Here is a 16,528-nt window from a genome sequence, read left to right on the forward strand (position 1 = left end):
TTACAAAGTGCACCCACACATATTATATATTGTTTTTTAGAGGACAGATAGGGCTATATATTTATATCACATATGTGTGTCTAACGCCTCACTTAGGACCAATACAAATTAAAAAAAGAGGAAAAAACGTAAAAAAAAACTTTTTTTCCCAGTTTTGATTTGTAGTATTTTTTTTTAACAAAACCAGCACAGCTAAAAAAAAATGCAATACATACATTCATTTATTTGTCCCTTATTTTTAATTTTTTTACACTTTTCACTATTTTTTTAAATTTATTTACACTTTTCACTTTTTTTATACTGACAAATTTTATTTATTTAATTATATCAGGCAGTCATTGTGAATTAATCTCACTATTACTGCTTGATAAATTAATACATTTTTTTTATTATCAGGCTGCTTCAAACTTCAGAACAGCCGATAATAAGTTAGTGACACTGATCCTGCAGCAGTTCAGGATTCAGCTGTCAGTGAATGTTTCAGAAAACTTAAACATTCTACTTTCAAGAATAGATACATTATGTGTCTAATACATAACATTTTGTATCTATTCTTGAAAGTCAAAAGATAAAAAAAAAAAAAGCCAGTATAGCTTGAGAGAGATATCTCTCGATCTATACGAGCTGTCAGAATGCCGGCAAAAGCCGACATGTGTGTCTGCTTTGCTGTGACTCTCAGACACCCGATATTAAGGTATCGGGTGTCTGAAAAAGGTTAACCCTTTCAGTAATGGATCTCTAGATAGTTAGACATCTATTACTGAAAGGTAACCGCTGATTCTCAGCGGTTAGCAGCCTTCTAGTGCAGCAAATAACTCGTCACGTACAGTGTACGTGACGAGTCATTTGGTCCCTTTGTGGCTGGACGTACAGTGTACGTCTCCCGTCACGAAGGGGTTAAAGCTCAACCATAGTAAGTACCATGTCCTCAAAGTAAACCTACACCTAGACAGTGCACACCAAGTCCTCACTCTATTACTGCAATGCATGTCAGGCACTTTGGTGCAATGCGGTCACATTCAGAACAAATGGCAACCCAATGCATCTTGCTGACAGAATGTATTGCAGCACCCCACAATACACCATTGTGCACTGGCAAGCATTGTAGTCCACTCCATTATGAAAAATAGTGTTTGCACCTTTTTTGGTGTGTTTTGTTACATTAGGCAGCCCATGCAAATAAATGAGTTGGCTTAACGTAACACACATTTATGCAGAACAACAGTGTGAACCCAGTATTTACATTTTCTGAACAAGCAGTAAGATTACTTTAAAACAAGCCTCATTCATTTAAATGGGCTGCCCAATGCACCAAACTCACCGACAAAGTTGCATGCACTATTTTTTTTAATGCAGCGTAACAATGTAAACCCAGCTTAATGTTCATAGTCTCAGCACAGGTGTATTTTAAAGGCCAATTTAAGTCTCATGCTTTTTTGTTAAATAATAACCCTGTATCACTATGTATGATGATGTATAACTGATTTTTAATTGGAAATGACTCAAAATAGTTTCCTGCTCTCCCTCTCCGTGTTCTATGCTGGCATGGATAAGTTATTGCCACATCCTCCTTTCTATTGTTCTTAAACAGAATTGTAGTGAGGGTGAATGGGCAGGGTGTGTTTAGTCATTCCTGTTAGATTTTGGAGTCCACTGGGCAAAACACAAAATGTTGGTGCCTATTGGACTGTACAGTCATAGACACGTACATAAAGCTATAACAGGAACTGAAGATGAAGGTAAGTCTGTGTAAACGGTGGTAGTTAGTACAATAGCTTTTTTTTTACTGAAAATGTATTTCTGTGACTTCATTTGGGCTTTGAAATTCTCAGAAATGTATGAATAGTTAGAAGCACTGTAGAATCCAGCTACACTTTTTAAATGCTCCCTCAGCATATGCACAGGGGCTGGTTCACACCAGGTGCATTATGCAAGGGCACTTAGCCCCCATTCGCACTTGTACAGTGAGATATCGCACATGATGTTTATGTGTCTTGTTGCGTGTTTGTAGCAATTCATGTCACGCCTTTGGCACAACTAAAGCAGTAAAGAAGTTCATGCGCGTTTTGCGGCTTTGTGCATTTGTTAACCACAACAAGCGCGCATCTTGCTTGGCGTCCTTGGGTTGCTATTAACAATGAATGGCACCACAAGCATGACACACATTTTTCAAATTACAGGATTTTGCTCCACAAAGGGGAGAGAACAACTGAACACTATGTGCTATGCTTATGCTTTGCATATAAATGTTATTTTTTGTGCAATTTTTGGGAATCCTGTATCCCTAAACACTAGAATTAAGTTCAGCAAACAATATAAAAAAGACTAGAGTGATAGCCAACTTATTTTGCACCGACACCAAGAACCAGAACTGAGATGGAAATGCTAGCCTGGCATACCACTAAGGGAGTCATTTAATCTCCCAGGAGAAGTGCTACAATTACAATGGCAGTGTGAGCATGTATAAAAAAAATATGTTTATGTATTTGTGTTTAGGACTACAAAACATTTTTTGTAAAGTCTATATGAAATATTAATATTTTATATTTGATTTCCAGAAAGTGAAGCTCCAGGATCCTTTCACACATTTAATACTAATCTTATAAAAGCCTGTTCACTACAGAGCTCATAGTTGTTCACATCCCTCCTCCTTCCTTCCCACTTTCCCTTCTCTGTCAGACTCATACAAAGTTTTAAATATAGAGAGACAGTCTGAAAGGAAACAACTACTTTACTTCATGCTCTTTCTTTAGAAAATCCAAATGGCTTTGTTATTCCTCAGTCACTGACCCTCTATTAAATATTTATTTGTAAAATAAAGATTTTAAACAAACTGTAAGGCTAGGTTCACACCTGCACTACACCGCACGACACTCAGGAACCGCATCCCGGGATTGCGCGGTCCTGTACAATGAAGGCAGCGATTGCCGGTGGCCCCATTGATTTCAATGGGGTGACATCCGTGCTGCAAACCTTGGCGACTCCTGACCGCGTGGCAAGGTGTCGTCTAGGTGTGGACCTAGCCTAAAATAAAATAAATTGAACACATGAAAATATAAAGTCATTATCACCAAAAACCATAATAGTTTCCTTTTGATTAAATAAATTGTCACACTCTTCCCCAGAGAAACAAGTCCAGCATATCTAGCTTTGTCAGCAGAAGTGTCCCCTGCATGCACACCATACAGCATCTATGGAATAGCAATGGTGCTCGCAGTGATGTCCACGGATGGCGCTGTGCGAATCCAGAGATGATAGTATGAAGATCACCAGCACTCACAAATGGAAGAAATCCAGAAGTTCTCTTTATTGTAGAATGACGTCACATATATCAAACAGCCAACGTTTCGGGACCGCGCAGGGTCCCTTAATCAGGGTCACTTGTGAGTGCTGGTGATCTTCATTACTATCATCTTGGCATATCTAGCTGGTATCCTTTTTTTTGCTGGAGGACCTTTGTTGTCTTGTGAATGGTTTTTAGAAAATACTGCATGCTTACGTTTTGATCTGAATAGTGTGCTATAAGAGAAAATAGTGTGACAGGGAAAGCCCAGAAGTCAGACGCGATTCACTGCTTGATTAGCACCACTTGGCAACCACTTCAAGGATGCACAGATCACATAGCTGCCTATCAGATGTGCTCTTCTGCCTTAGGCTTTACTCAAGTCCCGCATTGTGGTCCTTACTTGAGTCCCCTTTGCGAAACAATTTCTTTACTGCCCTGTAAATAGAGACGAACTTATAACAGTGACCTAAATACTGTAGCTTGATTTGCTAATTCACGCACATTTTAACTGAGTTTCAATCTTGCATGAAATTAATATATATTACAAATATGCTGACTGTTTGTTATTTTTTTCTAGACAGATGATATATAACTGACTTTTTACATTTATTAAATTCAACACATTTATTAATTCAGCTGAACCAAGAAATAGATTAATCAAGTCAGCAACATTTCATGCCCAATTTCAGCATATTCAACAGGTTCTGAAAAAAAGAAGGCCTCCGGGTAAAATTAAGTGGAGTTCCAACACTTTTATCATCAGTTAAACTGTATGTAAGATTTTGTTTTTACTTTTGCATGGAATGGTGAAGGGTTAGATCCTTTGTCCCCATGTATTTATCCTGATGAGCATTGTCATTGAGACACAAAATAATTGGGATTCCTAAGTTTAAGAGCTGTCCTGAGAGCAAGAGATGAAAGGAAATGTAAGTCATGTTAGAGAGAGTTCCTCTCATTTCTTGTTGTGTCTCCAAACCAGGAAGTGAAGGACAGCAGCAGGACACAGACGGCAAAAAAATAACCTGAGAGAGTTTTCTACTCTGCTCCTTCTAAAACTAAAAAAAAGTTTGCTTATATATACACTGTTAATCATTATAATGTAAAATCTTTGAATTTGGTATGGTATAGAGCTTTATGTAGGTCATCCTTTATTAGTCTAAAGTGGTATAGTCTTAGTCTTCATGTGTGCTGATGTGCTGACATTATTGTAACATATGAATAGGGATGAGTTTCGAGTTTGCTTTTACCATGGGTTCAAGGTGAATCCTGCGGGTTTGAGATTCAAAGCCCTGGCAAATGTATGTGCTGATTCGCCTGGGAGAATCTCTTTTTAACCATAATGCACTGCATGGTCCTTGAACTATGGCCAGAAGGCTTTGAAGGACCAATACAGGGGACATTTGGTTAAACCAGCCCCCTAACTATAAAGGTGGGGGGCATAGAGCAGCCATAGTTTCAGTGTATTGGAAACTGCTATGAAGAAAACATAGGGGGAGCTGACCCACTGCATAGGGAGAGATTAAGGTAATTTAGGAAACTGTACTTTAATTCTGATTTCTAGCTCCTTGGGCAATGAGTCACCTTTGCTGCATGTTTTGCTCTTATTATTGGGGGCTTTTTTTGTCATTATTTTATGTTGTGGTTAATTTGAGGCTAGTGGTCACTTTTAGCTTGTTAGTTGCTATCCTATCCATTGCTGCAAAAATTCCCTTTAGAAAAAAAATTAGCTTTTGTTTTAGGGGCTGGTGCTTTGGGGGTCTACATTTATTTTGGGGATATTTTGACAGTGCCTTTATTTTAGGTTAGGTTCTTTTTTTTCTGCAGCAAAACGTACTTTAAAAATAGGTGGCTTCAGTTTCGGGGGTCATATTTGGGGTGTTTGTGGGTTTAATTTCTTTGGGGGGTTTCTTGCTTTTTGTTTTATGTTGATAGTGTCTTTTTTTTAAGTTCAGGATGCTCAAAGTGCAGCATTCACTTGTTACTGACTATATGTTCTTGGAGCTGCCTTTTGTTTACATAACATAGCTGCAATGTTTCAAAGAAAAATAAAATGAATGCAAGAACACTGTGCACCTATACCATCTCAAAATATATCAGTTACATTCACTGCACCCTCAACCTATCCTGATAGTAAAAATAAACGTTAGGCATAAAATGGTCCTGCTACTGGTCAAATTTACACTTCTGCATCCTCTAAATTGTCTTTATTTTTGTATTTTGTAAAACTCCTGCCTTTGCTTCTGTTGTTCTGCTGCTTGCCAATTTTAATGTTAAAATGCGGTGCCTCTTAATTCTTGTAGTAAAACACCTTCCTGTAGTCTTTGTCTCTAGTACATGTTGGCCAGTTGTCCCTCATCAAACTTTATGGCGTCCCACAAGCATCCCCCATGACAATGGCCAGCCTACCATGTTTTTTTCATTTTTTCAGTAGTTTACCTAAAATGTTAAGAATTTACCATCAATATTTGCCCCCAAGACTTTCAAATGGATATACAGCTATGTTTGGATTCACTTAATTTTTTAATTTCATTATTATCAGCAATATCTTCAAAATCAGGCATTAAAACTCCCCAAAAATTATGTGGATTCCTTCAGGGTCCTCTTCCTTTAAGCCCACCTCTGCTGCTGCAAAAAAAAAAGCGATGGATGGTGCAGTCAGACACTAACGTACCTTGACATTGTAGTTCAGCTTGTATCTCAAGTTGTTCTTGGCTCTTTGTCTACCATTCACACTATCCTTCTGTTCAATCTGGGGCCAATTTCAGCCATGTCCAATAAGGGTATCCTCTGTATGTGTGTGAGTTTCTATATATTTGGAAAAACAACCTCTGCAAGAATAGGCCAATTTGCTGTAAGAGGGTAATTATTTTTTTCCCTTTTTTACTGTTCTCTCCTTTTATATAGTAGCTAGAAACATGTATTACAATTGTTTACCTGTGTTTACATATCACCACACATATTATAGAGCACTTTACTGGGAAGGTACAGTATAGTCATTCACATCAGTACCCAAAGAGCTTACAGTGTCAAGCACTTACTTATGCACACTGGGGGAAAAGGAACTAGATGTTAAGCTTCTAGTATGAGATGTTCACCAGTCCACCCCAGTCCGTCAGCATGTGAGGAGCTGAATTATATCTCCCTTCTGTGGAGTACATAGAATTCAGATTAAGGTAAACCGAATGGATATTTTTGACAAACACAGTTTGCTGGATACCATAAACAAGTTACAAAATGGTTTCATGTATTGCCCCTAATAATGAACCAGCCAGGAATGTCTGGAAAAATCTGAATCTCATCTCTTACACTAGAACTGTAAAGTGGGGAGCAGTGGCAGCTCTTTCAAAGTCTGTTTTACTAGAAAACCCTATCTCCTGCTTTAAAATGTGTTTCCACTTTCACAGCCTAATTTGGATAATACCTACAGTATTTTATATTTGTTACAAGTTCCCATTCACATTGCATAAGCTAAAAAAAAATACTTCTTGCATTTTAAATTGCTTTTACATGGGTTGAGGTTTCTACTTGGCTTATTAAGGGTTAGAATTTCTACTTGCTTTTCCTTCTTTTTAATGTTAGGAGGGGATGTGAGGTTTAACCCTGTCTGTACTGAGCTGGCTCATTTCATTATAATTTGTAAAGTAGATTTGAGTACTGCCTGTCCTAATCTATTAAGTGAATCACAATCCACAAATTTCAGTCCTAAATCGTTCTGTAAGGACAAGTCACTGTCAAGGTACTCGGAAAATCCTGGGTTCAGCTACCTTGCCTACTGCAAAAAAAAACATCTACAAGGTAAGAACAATTTTCTAAAAAGTAATTTTTTTATGCTGTGTGAATGGGAACACATAACAAACATATAGTGGGTTTTCTGAAATTTGACTGCAAAAGTGGAAATACATTTTGAGTTGGTATAATACTGTAACCAATTATCTCAGAGAAAAGCTATGTGTGCTGTTATGTATTTGTAGTCTCTCTCTGTCAGAAGAGAAATGTCAGCTCAGTGGCATGTTATAAGGACCCCACAGAATATAACTTGTCTGATTGCAAGGCTGATAGCAGATACATTGTGGATGTTGCTGGAGGAGGGTCAGTTAAAGCAGGGCTGTAACCAGGGAAAAATCAGTGGTTATCTTACTCGCTTAACACAGCAAGGCTTGGACCACCTTTTCCTTGCTCCACTTCTAGGTAAAAATAATCCTACACATAACCAGTCCAACCAAAATGGCGATTTCCTCCACATTCACAGGAAAAGCAGAAGCCATTCAGGCTTTGTGGATGTAATTCCAATGCGGGCTTGCAGTTTTGTGAATAAATACTGTGAACTGATAAAGTATCTCTGTGGCACAAGCTATTTTATAAGTTGGCATGGCAATCTCATAGGTTCTGCTCCACCGCTGGGAGAGATGTCATGACATCAGACTAACAGCAGAAGTCTTCATTTCAGCATCTTAGTTAGATGCCAAGAATGACAGAAACGATGCAAAAGCACAGTAGTAGAGAATCAATCTGCATGTTCAATTTACTGATGCTGGCTGTATGCTGCTTCTTACCTTGTAGAATTTTTGAGTCTGTACATCAATGAACTAGAGTATGCATTTAAGCTTCTTTAGTTTTCATGGTTACTGTTCTACTTTAAATCAGAACTTAGCTTGTAAAAAAAAAAGTGATAGGAGATAGTTTCTGTGCAAACTTGCACATTATGTCACCAGACTTGGGGACTACAGTTCCTCTGTTTTTGTTGCCAGCACTGAGCTGAGGCCGGAGATAGGACATTTTGGCTTAGGGACTTACATCCTAAATTTCAATTTCAGGCTGACACTTTTCTACTGACAGGGAGAGAATTCAAGTCACTAAACAAAATCAAGTAAATCTTAAGAAGAAAGTCTGCAATTTTTTTAACAATGTAACAGTAAAGATGTAGATTAGACATGCAATCCGTTTTTTTCAGAATAGGGATGCACCAATACCGATGCTAGTATCGGTGCCGATACCAAGTATTAATCGCCCAAATGCTCACGATGCCTATCCCGAAACTCCTGGTATCAGAAGACCGGGCGGCGAGTCATTACACGGTGCCCGGCTTCCTGATTGGCCAGGAAGCTGGCTCCATGCTCCCTCATCACCAGAGAGCATGGAGCTGGCTAGTGACGATGGAGCATTGAGCCGGCTTCACGCCCAATTAGGAAGCCAGGCGGCATGTAATGACTGGCCGCCCAGTTTTCTGATTGGTCAGGAAGGTGGGAAATCAGAAAGCAGTGCGGCGAGTCATTACCTGTCCCCCCGCTTCCTGATTGGACAGAAAGCCAGCTCCATGCCTCCTCGTCACCTGGTGATGAGAAAGCAAGGAGCCAGCTTCCCGGCCAATCAGGAAGCCGGGTAGTGTCGCCCCTGATTGATCGAGAAGCTGGCGAATCCAGAAGCCAGGCGGCAAGTCATTACCCGCCCCCCAGTTTCCTGATTGGCCAGAAAGCCGACTCCATACTTCCTTGCCACCTTGTGATGAGACGGCTTCCCAGCTAATCAGGAAGCCTGGCGCTGAGTCATTACACACAGCCCGACTTCCTTAATGGGACTTCCAGTATCAATATTCGGTATCGGTGAGTACCGTGAAAAAATATAATTACTCAATATTGGAAAACCGGTATTGGTGCTTAATCCTTAATTCAGAGTGAACTTGTTGTTAAACGTTACAATGTAAAAAAAAACAGCTTGGAGTTCCCTCCCCAATCCATACCAGACCCTTTAGGTCTGGTAGGAACCTTAGGGGACACCCCAATGGCAAAAGGGGAAAAAAAGCGGATGATCCCCCCTAAAATCCTTTAACAGGCCCTGAACCATAACAGGCAACATGCCCTCAACATGGGGATGGTGCTTTGCAAGGGAGGGATTTACATTTGTATTAAGTGAACAGTCTTTAATCCTGTAGTAAATTAACCTTATTGAATTTAGCAGGTTTTCGCTTTATTACAATATCCCGCTTTTGCATTAGACCTAAATTCGTCTTCCTTTAAGTTTTAATTTATTTATATTTTAGTTACCTTTATGGGTAAATAATAATTTATGGAAATATTTGCACAATTTCAATTCTTATAGATACATAAGATAAAGGGTTAGTACATCAATATTTAATTGTATGTTATACTAGAGTTTGGATGGCTTGTATACCTCCTATGGAATTCAGTGGTGAGGTAAAAAGACCATGTTCCAATCTTTCTGGAGCGTCACTCCACCTGCTACAAAATGGAGTTGATTTGCTAGGGAAGGTTTGTTTTGCAACAGTTATGTTTACTTAGCTGAAGGCTGCAATTACACCAGATGCATTGGAGTTGCACTGGCCATTTTTTTGCAGCGCAGCCCCAATGCAAGACAAGGCAATTTGTTTTGTTTCAGATAGCCTTAGTTCACACCACTGTCTTGCACCACTCTAACAAAAAAAGTGAACAGTGCGATGCACCGGGATCAAACAGTACATCAGCATTGTGCCAAGCAACGCACACCAGCAGCCAAGCATTGTAGCGCAGCTGCTGGTCTAAATGGGCCCTTACAAGTTAACATTATGTCCTCTTGAATCTCACCATTATCTGCAAATATCCTGCATTTGTTTTTATATTCCTTGCACATGGTTTGATATGCAACATGTACGCATCTTATTTACTAAGCTAAGTAAACATTTTCTGGGCAAAACAAACATTTTATTTTGCTTTAGTAAACCAACCCAATGGGTCCTCCAGCTGATGCTATATTGTCCTAAATATAAAATGAATTAAAACTACCAGGGGGCAGAGGCATGCCCTAATAATTTCACCTTGTCAGTGTGCAGACTGGGAACTTATGCACAAAGGTCTTATATTCTTATAAGACAAAAAAATCTGGGTAATGGTATAATTCTTCAGTATCCAGCAAAAACTGAAATTTAGTTTTATGGGTGTGCTGATCCTTTAATAATATTGTAGCGGTAAAACGAGGCAGCATACATATAAACCAAGCAAAAACAGTTGAGTCAAATCATTGTAATGCTAACATGATATATTTCATTACTTCCTCTCTATAGATTACAGCGCATCTAGAAAGAATTTTAGCAATGTCAAAAATATGCATCTGGTAGTTAGTTTGCCAGGCTGGCAAAGGTGGCTCCAGGAAGTCTGCTATTGATTCCACAGGGTTGTGGTAAGATTAAGGTTTGGGCTCTGTCCCAGCACCCATTCTTACAATTCCCTGGAAGAAGAAAGAAACAGCATCCAAAGGAATTTTATAAAATAAAGAGAATAATGAATGTTTGACCAATCCTGATACCACTACAGTAACACTAGATTTTGCAGTAGACCTCCTGGAGCCTGGCTGGAGTACTGCCAGTCAATACTTGGGTTACATAAAGTTAGGGCTATAAAAGATATACGGTACCCTAATCCTTAATGGTAACCAAAGTGCAGTCCAAGATATAACATGTTATTATTTCCTGCTATAAAGATCTAACAGTATTCAGCACCATAGCAATGATTTATAACAACACACAAATGTCAAACATGATTCTGTATTTATTTTGGACAGTGGTACTAATAGAATTCACAAGGTAACCATTGAAAGTATTTTGTTGATAACCGTATTTATGGGAATAATAATAATTTACTAACACATGTGCAGAATATTTAAAGTGGCACTAAACTCAGGAGTTAAATCTTAAAAATGCATTCAAGCTCCCTAACTATTAACATAAATGTAGTTTATTTGTGCATCACTCAGCTGGAGATCCTCAAATCATCTCTGAATTGGTGCTGACACTGTCCTTCCTTCTGGAGGGTGGCTACTTTTGTTCCCCATGGTCCCTGTGTGTGTTATAAAGTAGCCACCACTCAAAGCTCACTCCCGTGATGGACTACAATCTCATGTTTAGTTTACCAATTTGTTTTGGGATTGTAGTCTATCAAGGGAGTGAGCTTGGAGATGAGGCTATATTACAACACACAACAGGACCACAGGGAACAAAAGTAGCCACCCTCCAGAAGGAAGGACAGTGTCAGCACCAATTCAGAGATGATTTGAGGATCTACAGCCGAATGATGCACAAATAAACTCACAGTTTTGTTAATAGTTACGGTACTTCAATGCATGTTTAAGATTTAACTCCTGCGTTTAGTGTCACTTTAAGTCTAGTTTAGTAGACCGGTTTTATTTTTACTTGGGTTTCACAGAATATATACAGTTTTCTATATTGAGGTTGATATGCACACTTTAAGATGTGAACTTTGGAGAAGAAAGTACTGGATTGATTTACAAAAAAGGACAAAGTTACTCTTTACAGGGATTTTGTGAAAATAGAAATATGGGAGCTAACATTGATTACTTGTTTTAAAAGCTCTATGCTCCAATGCTGTCATCCTAATTCTGGCTGCAGTACCTAGTGGGCCGCTGGCCTGGAACAAACATGAAGTCAATAAAGAGTCTAAAAATCTACACACTCATCCTGCCTACTTATCCCAGGTCACTAATTCTTTAGGTATCAAACTAGCTTAAAGATGACAGTCTCTGAACTTTAAACTTTTAAAATAAGTAATTTGTGGTATCCTCAAAGGCTAATTTTAGGCGAACCCTAGACTTTCAAAAGTCTTTAAAGAGACCATGTCACTAACTCGAAAAATATTGTAAAAGTATTGTAAATCCCTACTTGCAGTATTTTCTTTTCCCTAAGTTATTTAATTAAATTGCAATGTGCTTTTGAACTTGCTAGAATTTTCAAGTTTACCTACTCTGGGAAGAGTCAGTTCCCTAGCATAGTTCCCTCCTTCCTTGCACATTATAGCGCTCCCCTCTTCTGGCTCTGTCTAATTACTCTCTGTGTTGGCTAAGCTTCCCTTCTTTTTACCTCTGTATGTGAGGAGGAGTAAAGGGAAATGCTATATCGTAATTTTAGTGATAGCTTGAGTCTACCGGGGCTGCTAACATCAAATCCAAGATGGCTAAGTCTAACAGCAGCCTAAAGGCTTTTGGACGCTTACACAAGGAAGGCTTTTACAGGTTAAAAAAAAACAACACGCAAAAATATGTTAAATGCACATATTATCTTATGGGATGATTTTTGGTGGCTCCGGCATCAGGATCTCATGTTCCACGCATAAATACTTTAAATATATTTCTCAACATCCACAAAGAATATACATCATCTTTGTGTGCACCATATGTCTTTGCAAACTGGAAAATTACCTTGTAAACATAGCATTAGAATCCTTACTGTGCAGACAACAGAGCTGTGAAAGGTACCCATCAGGTTCTTCCACTACAGGCTGCCTGCAATAAACTGTAGGTGGGGGTGGATACAAGACTGCATATCCTTCACAAGGAGAGAACAGCAGTGACCTGACTACCAACATTTACTTAATGTTATGAAATAGCAAGCATGGAAAATGAAATAAGTACATCAAACATTGCATTCAGGTACACATTACAGAAATAAACGGTGCACTCCCTAAAACCCAGTTTAGCTTTCCTTGAAAACAGCCTCATCTGTCCAATATTCAGAACATGTAGGAGCACCTTAATAATAGACTGATATAGAAGCTTTATCGTGAATCTGATCAACGCTTAAACAAAAATCAAATGTCTTTATATTTAACAGATAAATGCAGAAAGCCTTCGGTGCACTCCAGTGTGTCACATTGTTAATCTATTTCCAAAGTTTGCTTGCTTTTAATCCTGAACACAAAGTATATTAGCACGTACCCTGTGCACCCAGAATCCACTTATCTCTGACAGAGCTGCAGACTGTGCAATGTTCTCGCTATGAAACTGAAATCCTGCTTTTTACCTTTTGAATTAATGAGGCTTGCTGGCATCAACCAGCAATTGATGAAGCTGTCTGAGCTCTGTAGCATTTTTGCCAATAACCACACCATGGGTGTTTGAGGGTATTTACTAGCAAAGTGAATGTAGCTCATATTAACCTCATTGTCTAGCTCAAGAGGAGAAAATAACTGTAAAATACACTAAAGCATTGAGTAACAGCAAACAAGGCAATAGCTCTAAATGTTTGCTTGACGTCGTATGACATCTGAATCCAAAAGCAAGCCATGTATGGCCCAGTATCCCGCTGACAATGATGGATAGTGAATTGTTTTTCTGCATTTGATCACTCCTCCACATTGTCCTACTTGGCAGATGTGTGAATAAGGTGCATACACTGTTAAAGTCGTGTTTGCTTTTCTCCATAGACAAAGGTGTGATCTGATTCTGTTCATGCAAAGAATTTCTGAACAATTTAAATACTCAGAATAGCCCATTATCACACTATAAGGAACCCCCACATAGCCGAATCCCTTTATGAGATGCATTACTAGTGAAAATTGTGCTTTGTTTTGGAAACCTAAAGCAATGTTATGTTAAAGATGCTCACTAAAGTTGTTCACCTAACTCACAGTTGCATATGGGCATGCAGAACATTGTGGTTTCCTGTCCACAAAATTAGAAAATCATTTATAGGTGACCAATGGTGATCATCAGCTATCTCCTATAAAAAATTGGCTTGTATAGGCATCAGATGATTAATGCCCAAACATTCATGATCTTGGATGGACCATCAGCCACAAGGTCTATGGACAACTTCACATAAGAACATAAGAACAGCCACAACGAGGCAGTCATTTCTGGGAGAAAATTAAATTGGCTAAGATACATTTTAAAGTCACTTGCTGCTGATCCATGAGAAAAAGATGGAGTTTGGAATGTTAGCTTATTGTACGGGGCATGCATGCTCAGCCAATACAAACATACAGTAGATGTCTGTGCATAACTTTTTTGGGAATATCTTTCTTCGGTAGTTTGAAGTTTATGCTTTATGGTAGGTGTTTATTGACTGTCAGAGAATACTCAAGCATTTGCTACCCTTGTGGCACATATAGTAGCCTAATAAAAGAACTAAAATTCTGTCCATTGTTTTTAGGCTTCATTGAATTATACAAGTAGTGTTCCTAGTGCTCTGTACACTTAGCTGAGTAGGACATGATGCTTTCCATAAGGCTTGGCAAAGAAGAATTAAGACTGTCTCTGACTATGTAAATCTACTTCTGGAAACCTGATCTGACCTTTAAACTTTTCTTTTTTCTACCAGTCCTGATATACTTGTCTATGTAGTGAACAGTGGAGATGAAACATGTGTCAAATATTTGCAAACATGCCTAAAAACTGTTATACATATACAAGACACTACCAATAATGAGATAAAGACATTGCTGTTTGAAGAATTTTAACATTCTTAGTTAGGTATGGCCACTTAACATATTAGTCATTCCTGACCCTTGCATACTGGGTGGAAGAAAGTGCAAATGTGACCTGTATCATGTGCAAGAGGCAGTAATCCAGAAGGTGTATATATTTAGCTGTATGCCTCACTTGGGATGAGACTCTGAGTTAATTGTTAAATTAAAACTAGGGGGTGCATTTTTGTGATCTCTGCTCACTAATGCATATTTCATTTCCCTGACTCTTTAAAAAAAAAAAAGGGGTATTTGTTGGGTCTATGTTACCATTCTACCTCTACTATTAATATATGTTTTTGTCGCTAGAGCATAAATGGATACCAAGAGTTTACAGTATGATACATTTAGGCTTTGTCCTAATATGACCCAAGTGTGTCCATAGCCAAACCGTTCCAGTTTTCTTGCGTGGAAATTGTGTCTCATCCTAATCAGGATGGTTGGTAGATATAAATTGTAGAATTCTAGTCTATTTCTCCTTCTGTACAGGTACTATTTTAGGACCGTAAGGCCTCATTCACACTGCCTCGCATATACGCGCGTACATGCATATTGTACCATATGCAACACATGGAAGTAAATGGCTCCATACACATAGCCGCGTATGAAGCCGTATATTTGCGTAGCGTATATATGTGCAAAAACAGAATGGAACAGAGATGCGTCCGGGCAGCGTATTGCTGCGTATTTACGCGCACATGAGCGTGTTTACATGCATATACGCGTATCTACGCGCACATGCGTACATCACATTAAAAATTCCATTACGAGTGATGCATTCTGGGATTGCATATAGTGCACGCATATACGCACGTACATACTCGCATATACGCATATATACGCATTATACAATTTTGCTCTTGCGTTGTGTGTGAATGAGGCCTTAGAGTAGCATTTAAATTGTGAGAGTGTCATTTTTTTTTAATAGCAAACTCTTTTCCCCTATATGGAAGTTCCAATGCTAATGGAATTGTTCTGTTTTGGCTCTAAGCCCTTTTTAATTGTTAGTAAGATACCAGATTGATTCTTTTCAATTAAAATATATATATATATAAAGAGGTGTTTATTATAAAAAAATGCTTTGATTATTTAGTTTGTCTCCTTTTTGTCACCTTAATAGGGCTTACATGAGTGTGAAAGAACTGAAGGAAGCCTTGCAGTTGAACAACACCTTGTTCCTGAACATTTTTTTTGCTGGTTCTGCAGGGGAGGAGTTAGCTGGAGCAGCCATCTGGCCATGGGACAAGGAGGCCCTCAATGTGCAAGGTAAGTGGAACATCATTTTTAACAGACAAAAGTGTGAAGCCACTAGAGTTTTTGTCTGTAAACCGCTTCCTCAGTCTCAGCACTCTTCCCTCAGTTTATACTTTTTGATGTCAATTCAGTTTTTCTATCTCTTTTGGCTTTTATACGTTTATATCAGTCTATGTGTATACGTTTGGTACATCAGGGTTTAGCAATGCTTTGTACATGGCATCTTTCTATTCATTACATTCTAGAATGTAATTATACAGTATCAAGGCATCTGTTTTAAAAGTATTAAATTAAAGCTGAAAACAATTTTGATCTCGTATTAAAGAGCTATTTCCATTATCACCAAAAGTTTGTATATCATTTTTTATATTTTGCTTGTTATTTTAATGTTTGTTTTTGTGGGGAATAAATCTCTTTCTGAGTTCCAGACCGTGTGTGTTTCAGTGAACAGGAAGTTTCATTGTTTGGCTAGAGAGTGACACAAAAGAAAATCACTTGGAGCTGGTAAAGTTAACACAGCAAAGGGGCATTATTTGCACTTACTGCAAGCTGCATCCTGACAGTCTTTTTCATTGCATTTGTAGCAATTCAAAGTCCTAGCCAGACTCCTAAGACACATAAAAGACACCCATTCACTTTAAGGTGAATCAGTTGAAAGAAGCCTGTTTTTCCAATATTTAATATCAGGGGCTTAACTAGAAATCACAGGGCCCCATAGCAAAATCTTGTAAGGCCCCCCCCC

At 38.5% G+C, this 16,528-nt stretch overlaps 1 protein-coding gene across 1 annotated transcript in view; it reads left to right on the top strand.

Annotated features, from left to right (window-relative positions):
• The window catches only part of PAPPA2 (pappalysin 2), a 154,355-nt gene that overhangs the window by 35,524 nt on the left and 102,303 nt on the right, over positions 1-16,528 (top strand). Inside the window, exon 3 of the mRNA XM_018575089.1 lies at positions 15,653-15,798. Within this exon, the coding sequence (XP_018430591.1) occupies positions 15,653-15,798 (146 nt within the window). The remainder of the gene's footprint in view (positions 1-15,652; positions 15,799-16,528) is intronic.

The sequence above is a fragment of the Nanorana parkeri genome, unplaced genomic scaffold, assembly GCF_000935625.1.
Source record: "Nanorana parkeri isolate BGI_ZX_2015 unplaced genomic scaffold, ASM93562v1 scaffold52, whole genome shotgun sequence".
Classification (NCBI taxonomy): Eukaryota; Metazoa; Chordata; class Amphibia; order Anura; family Dicroglossidae; genus Nanorana; species Nanorana parkeri.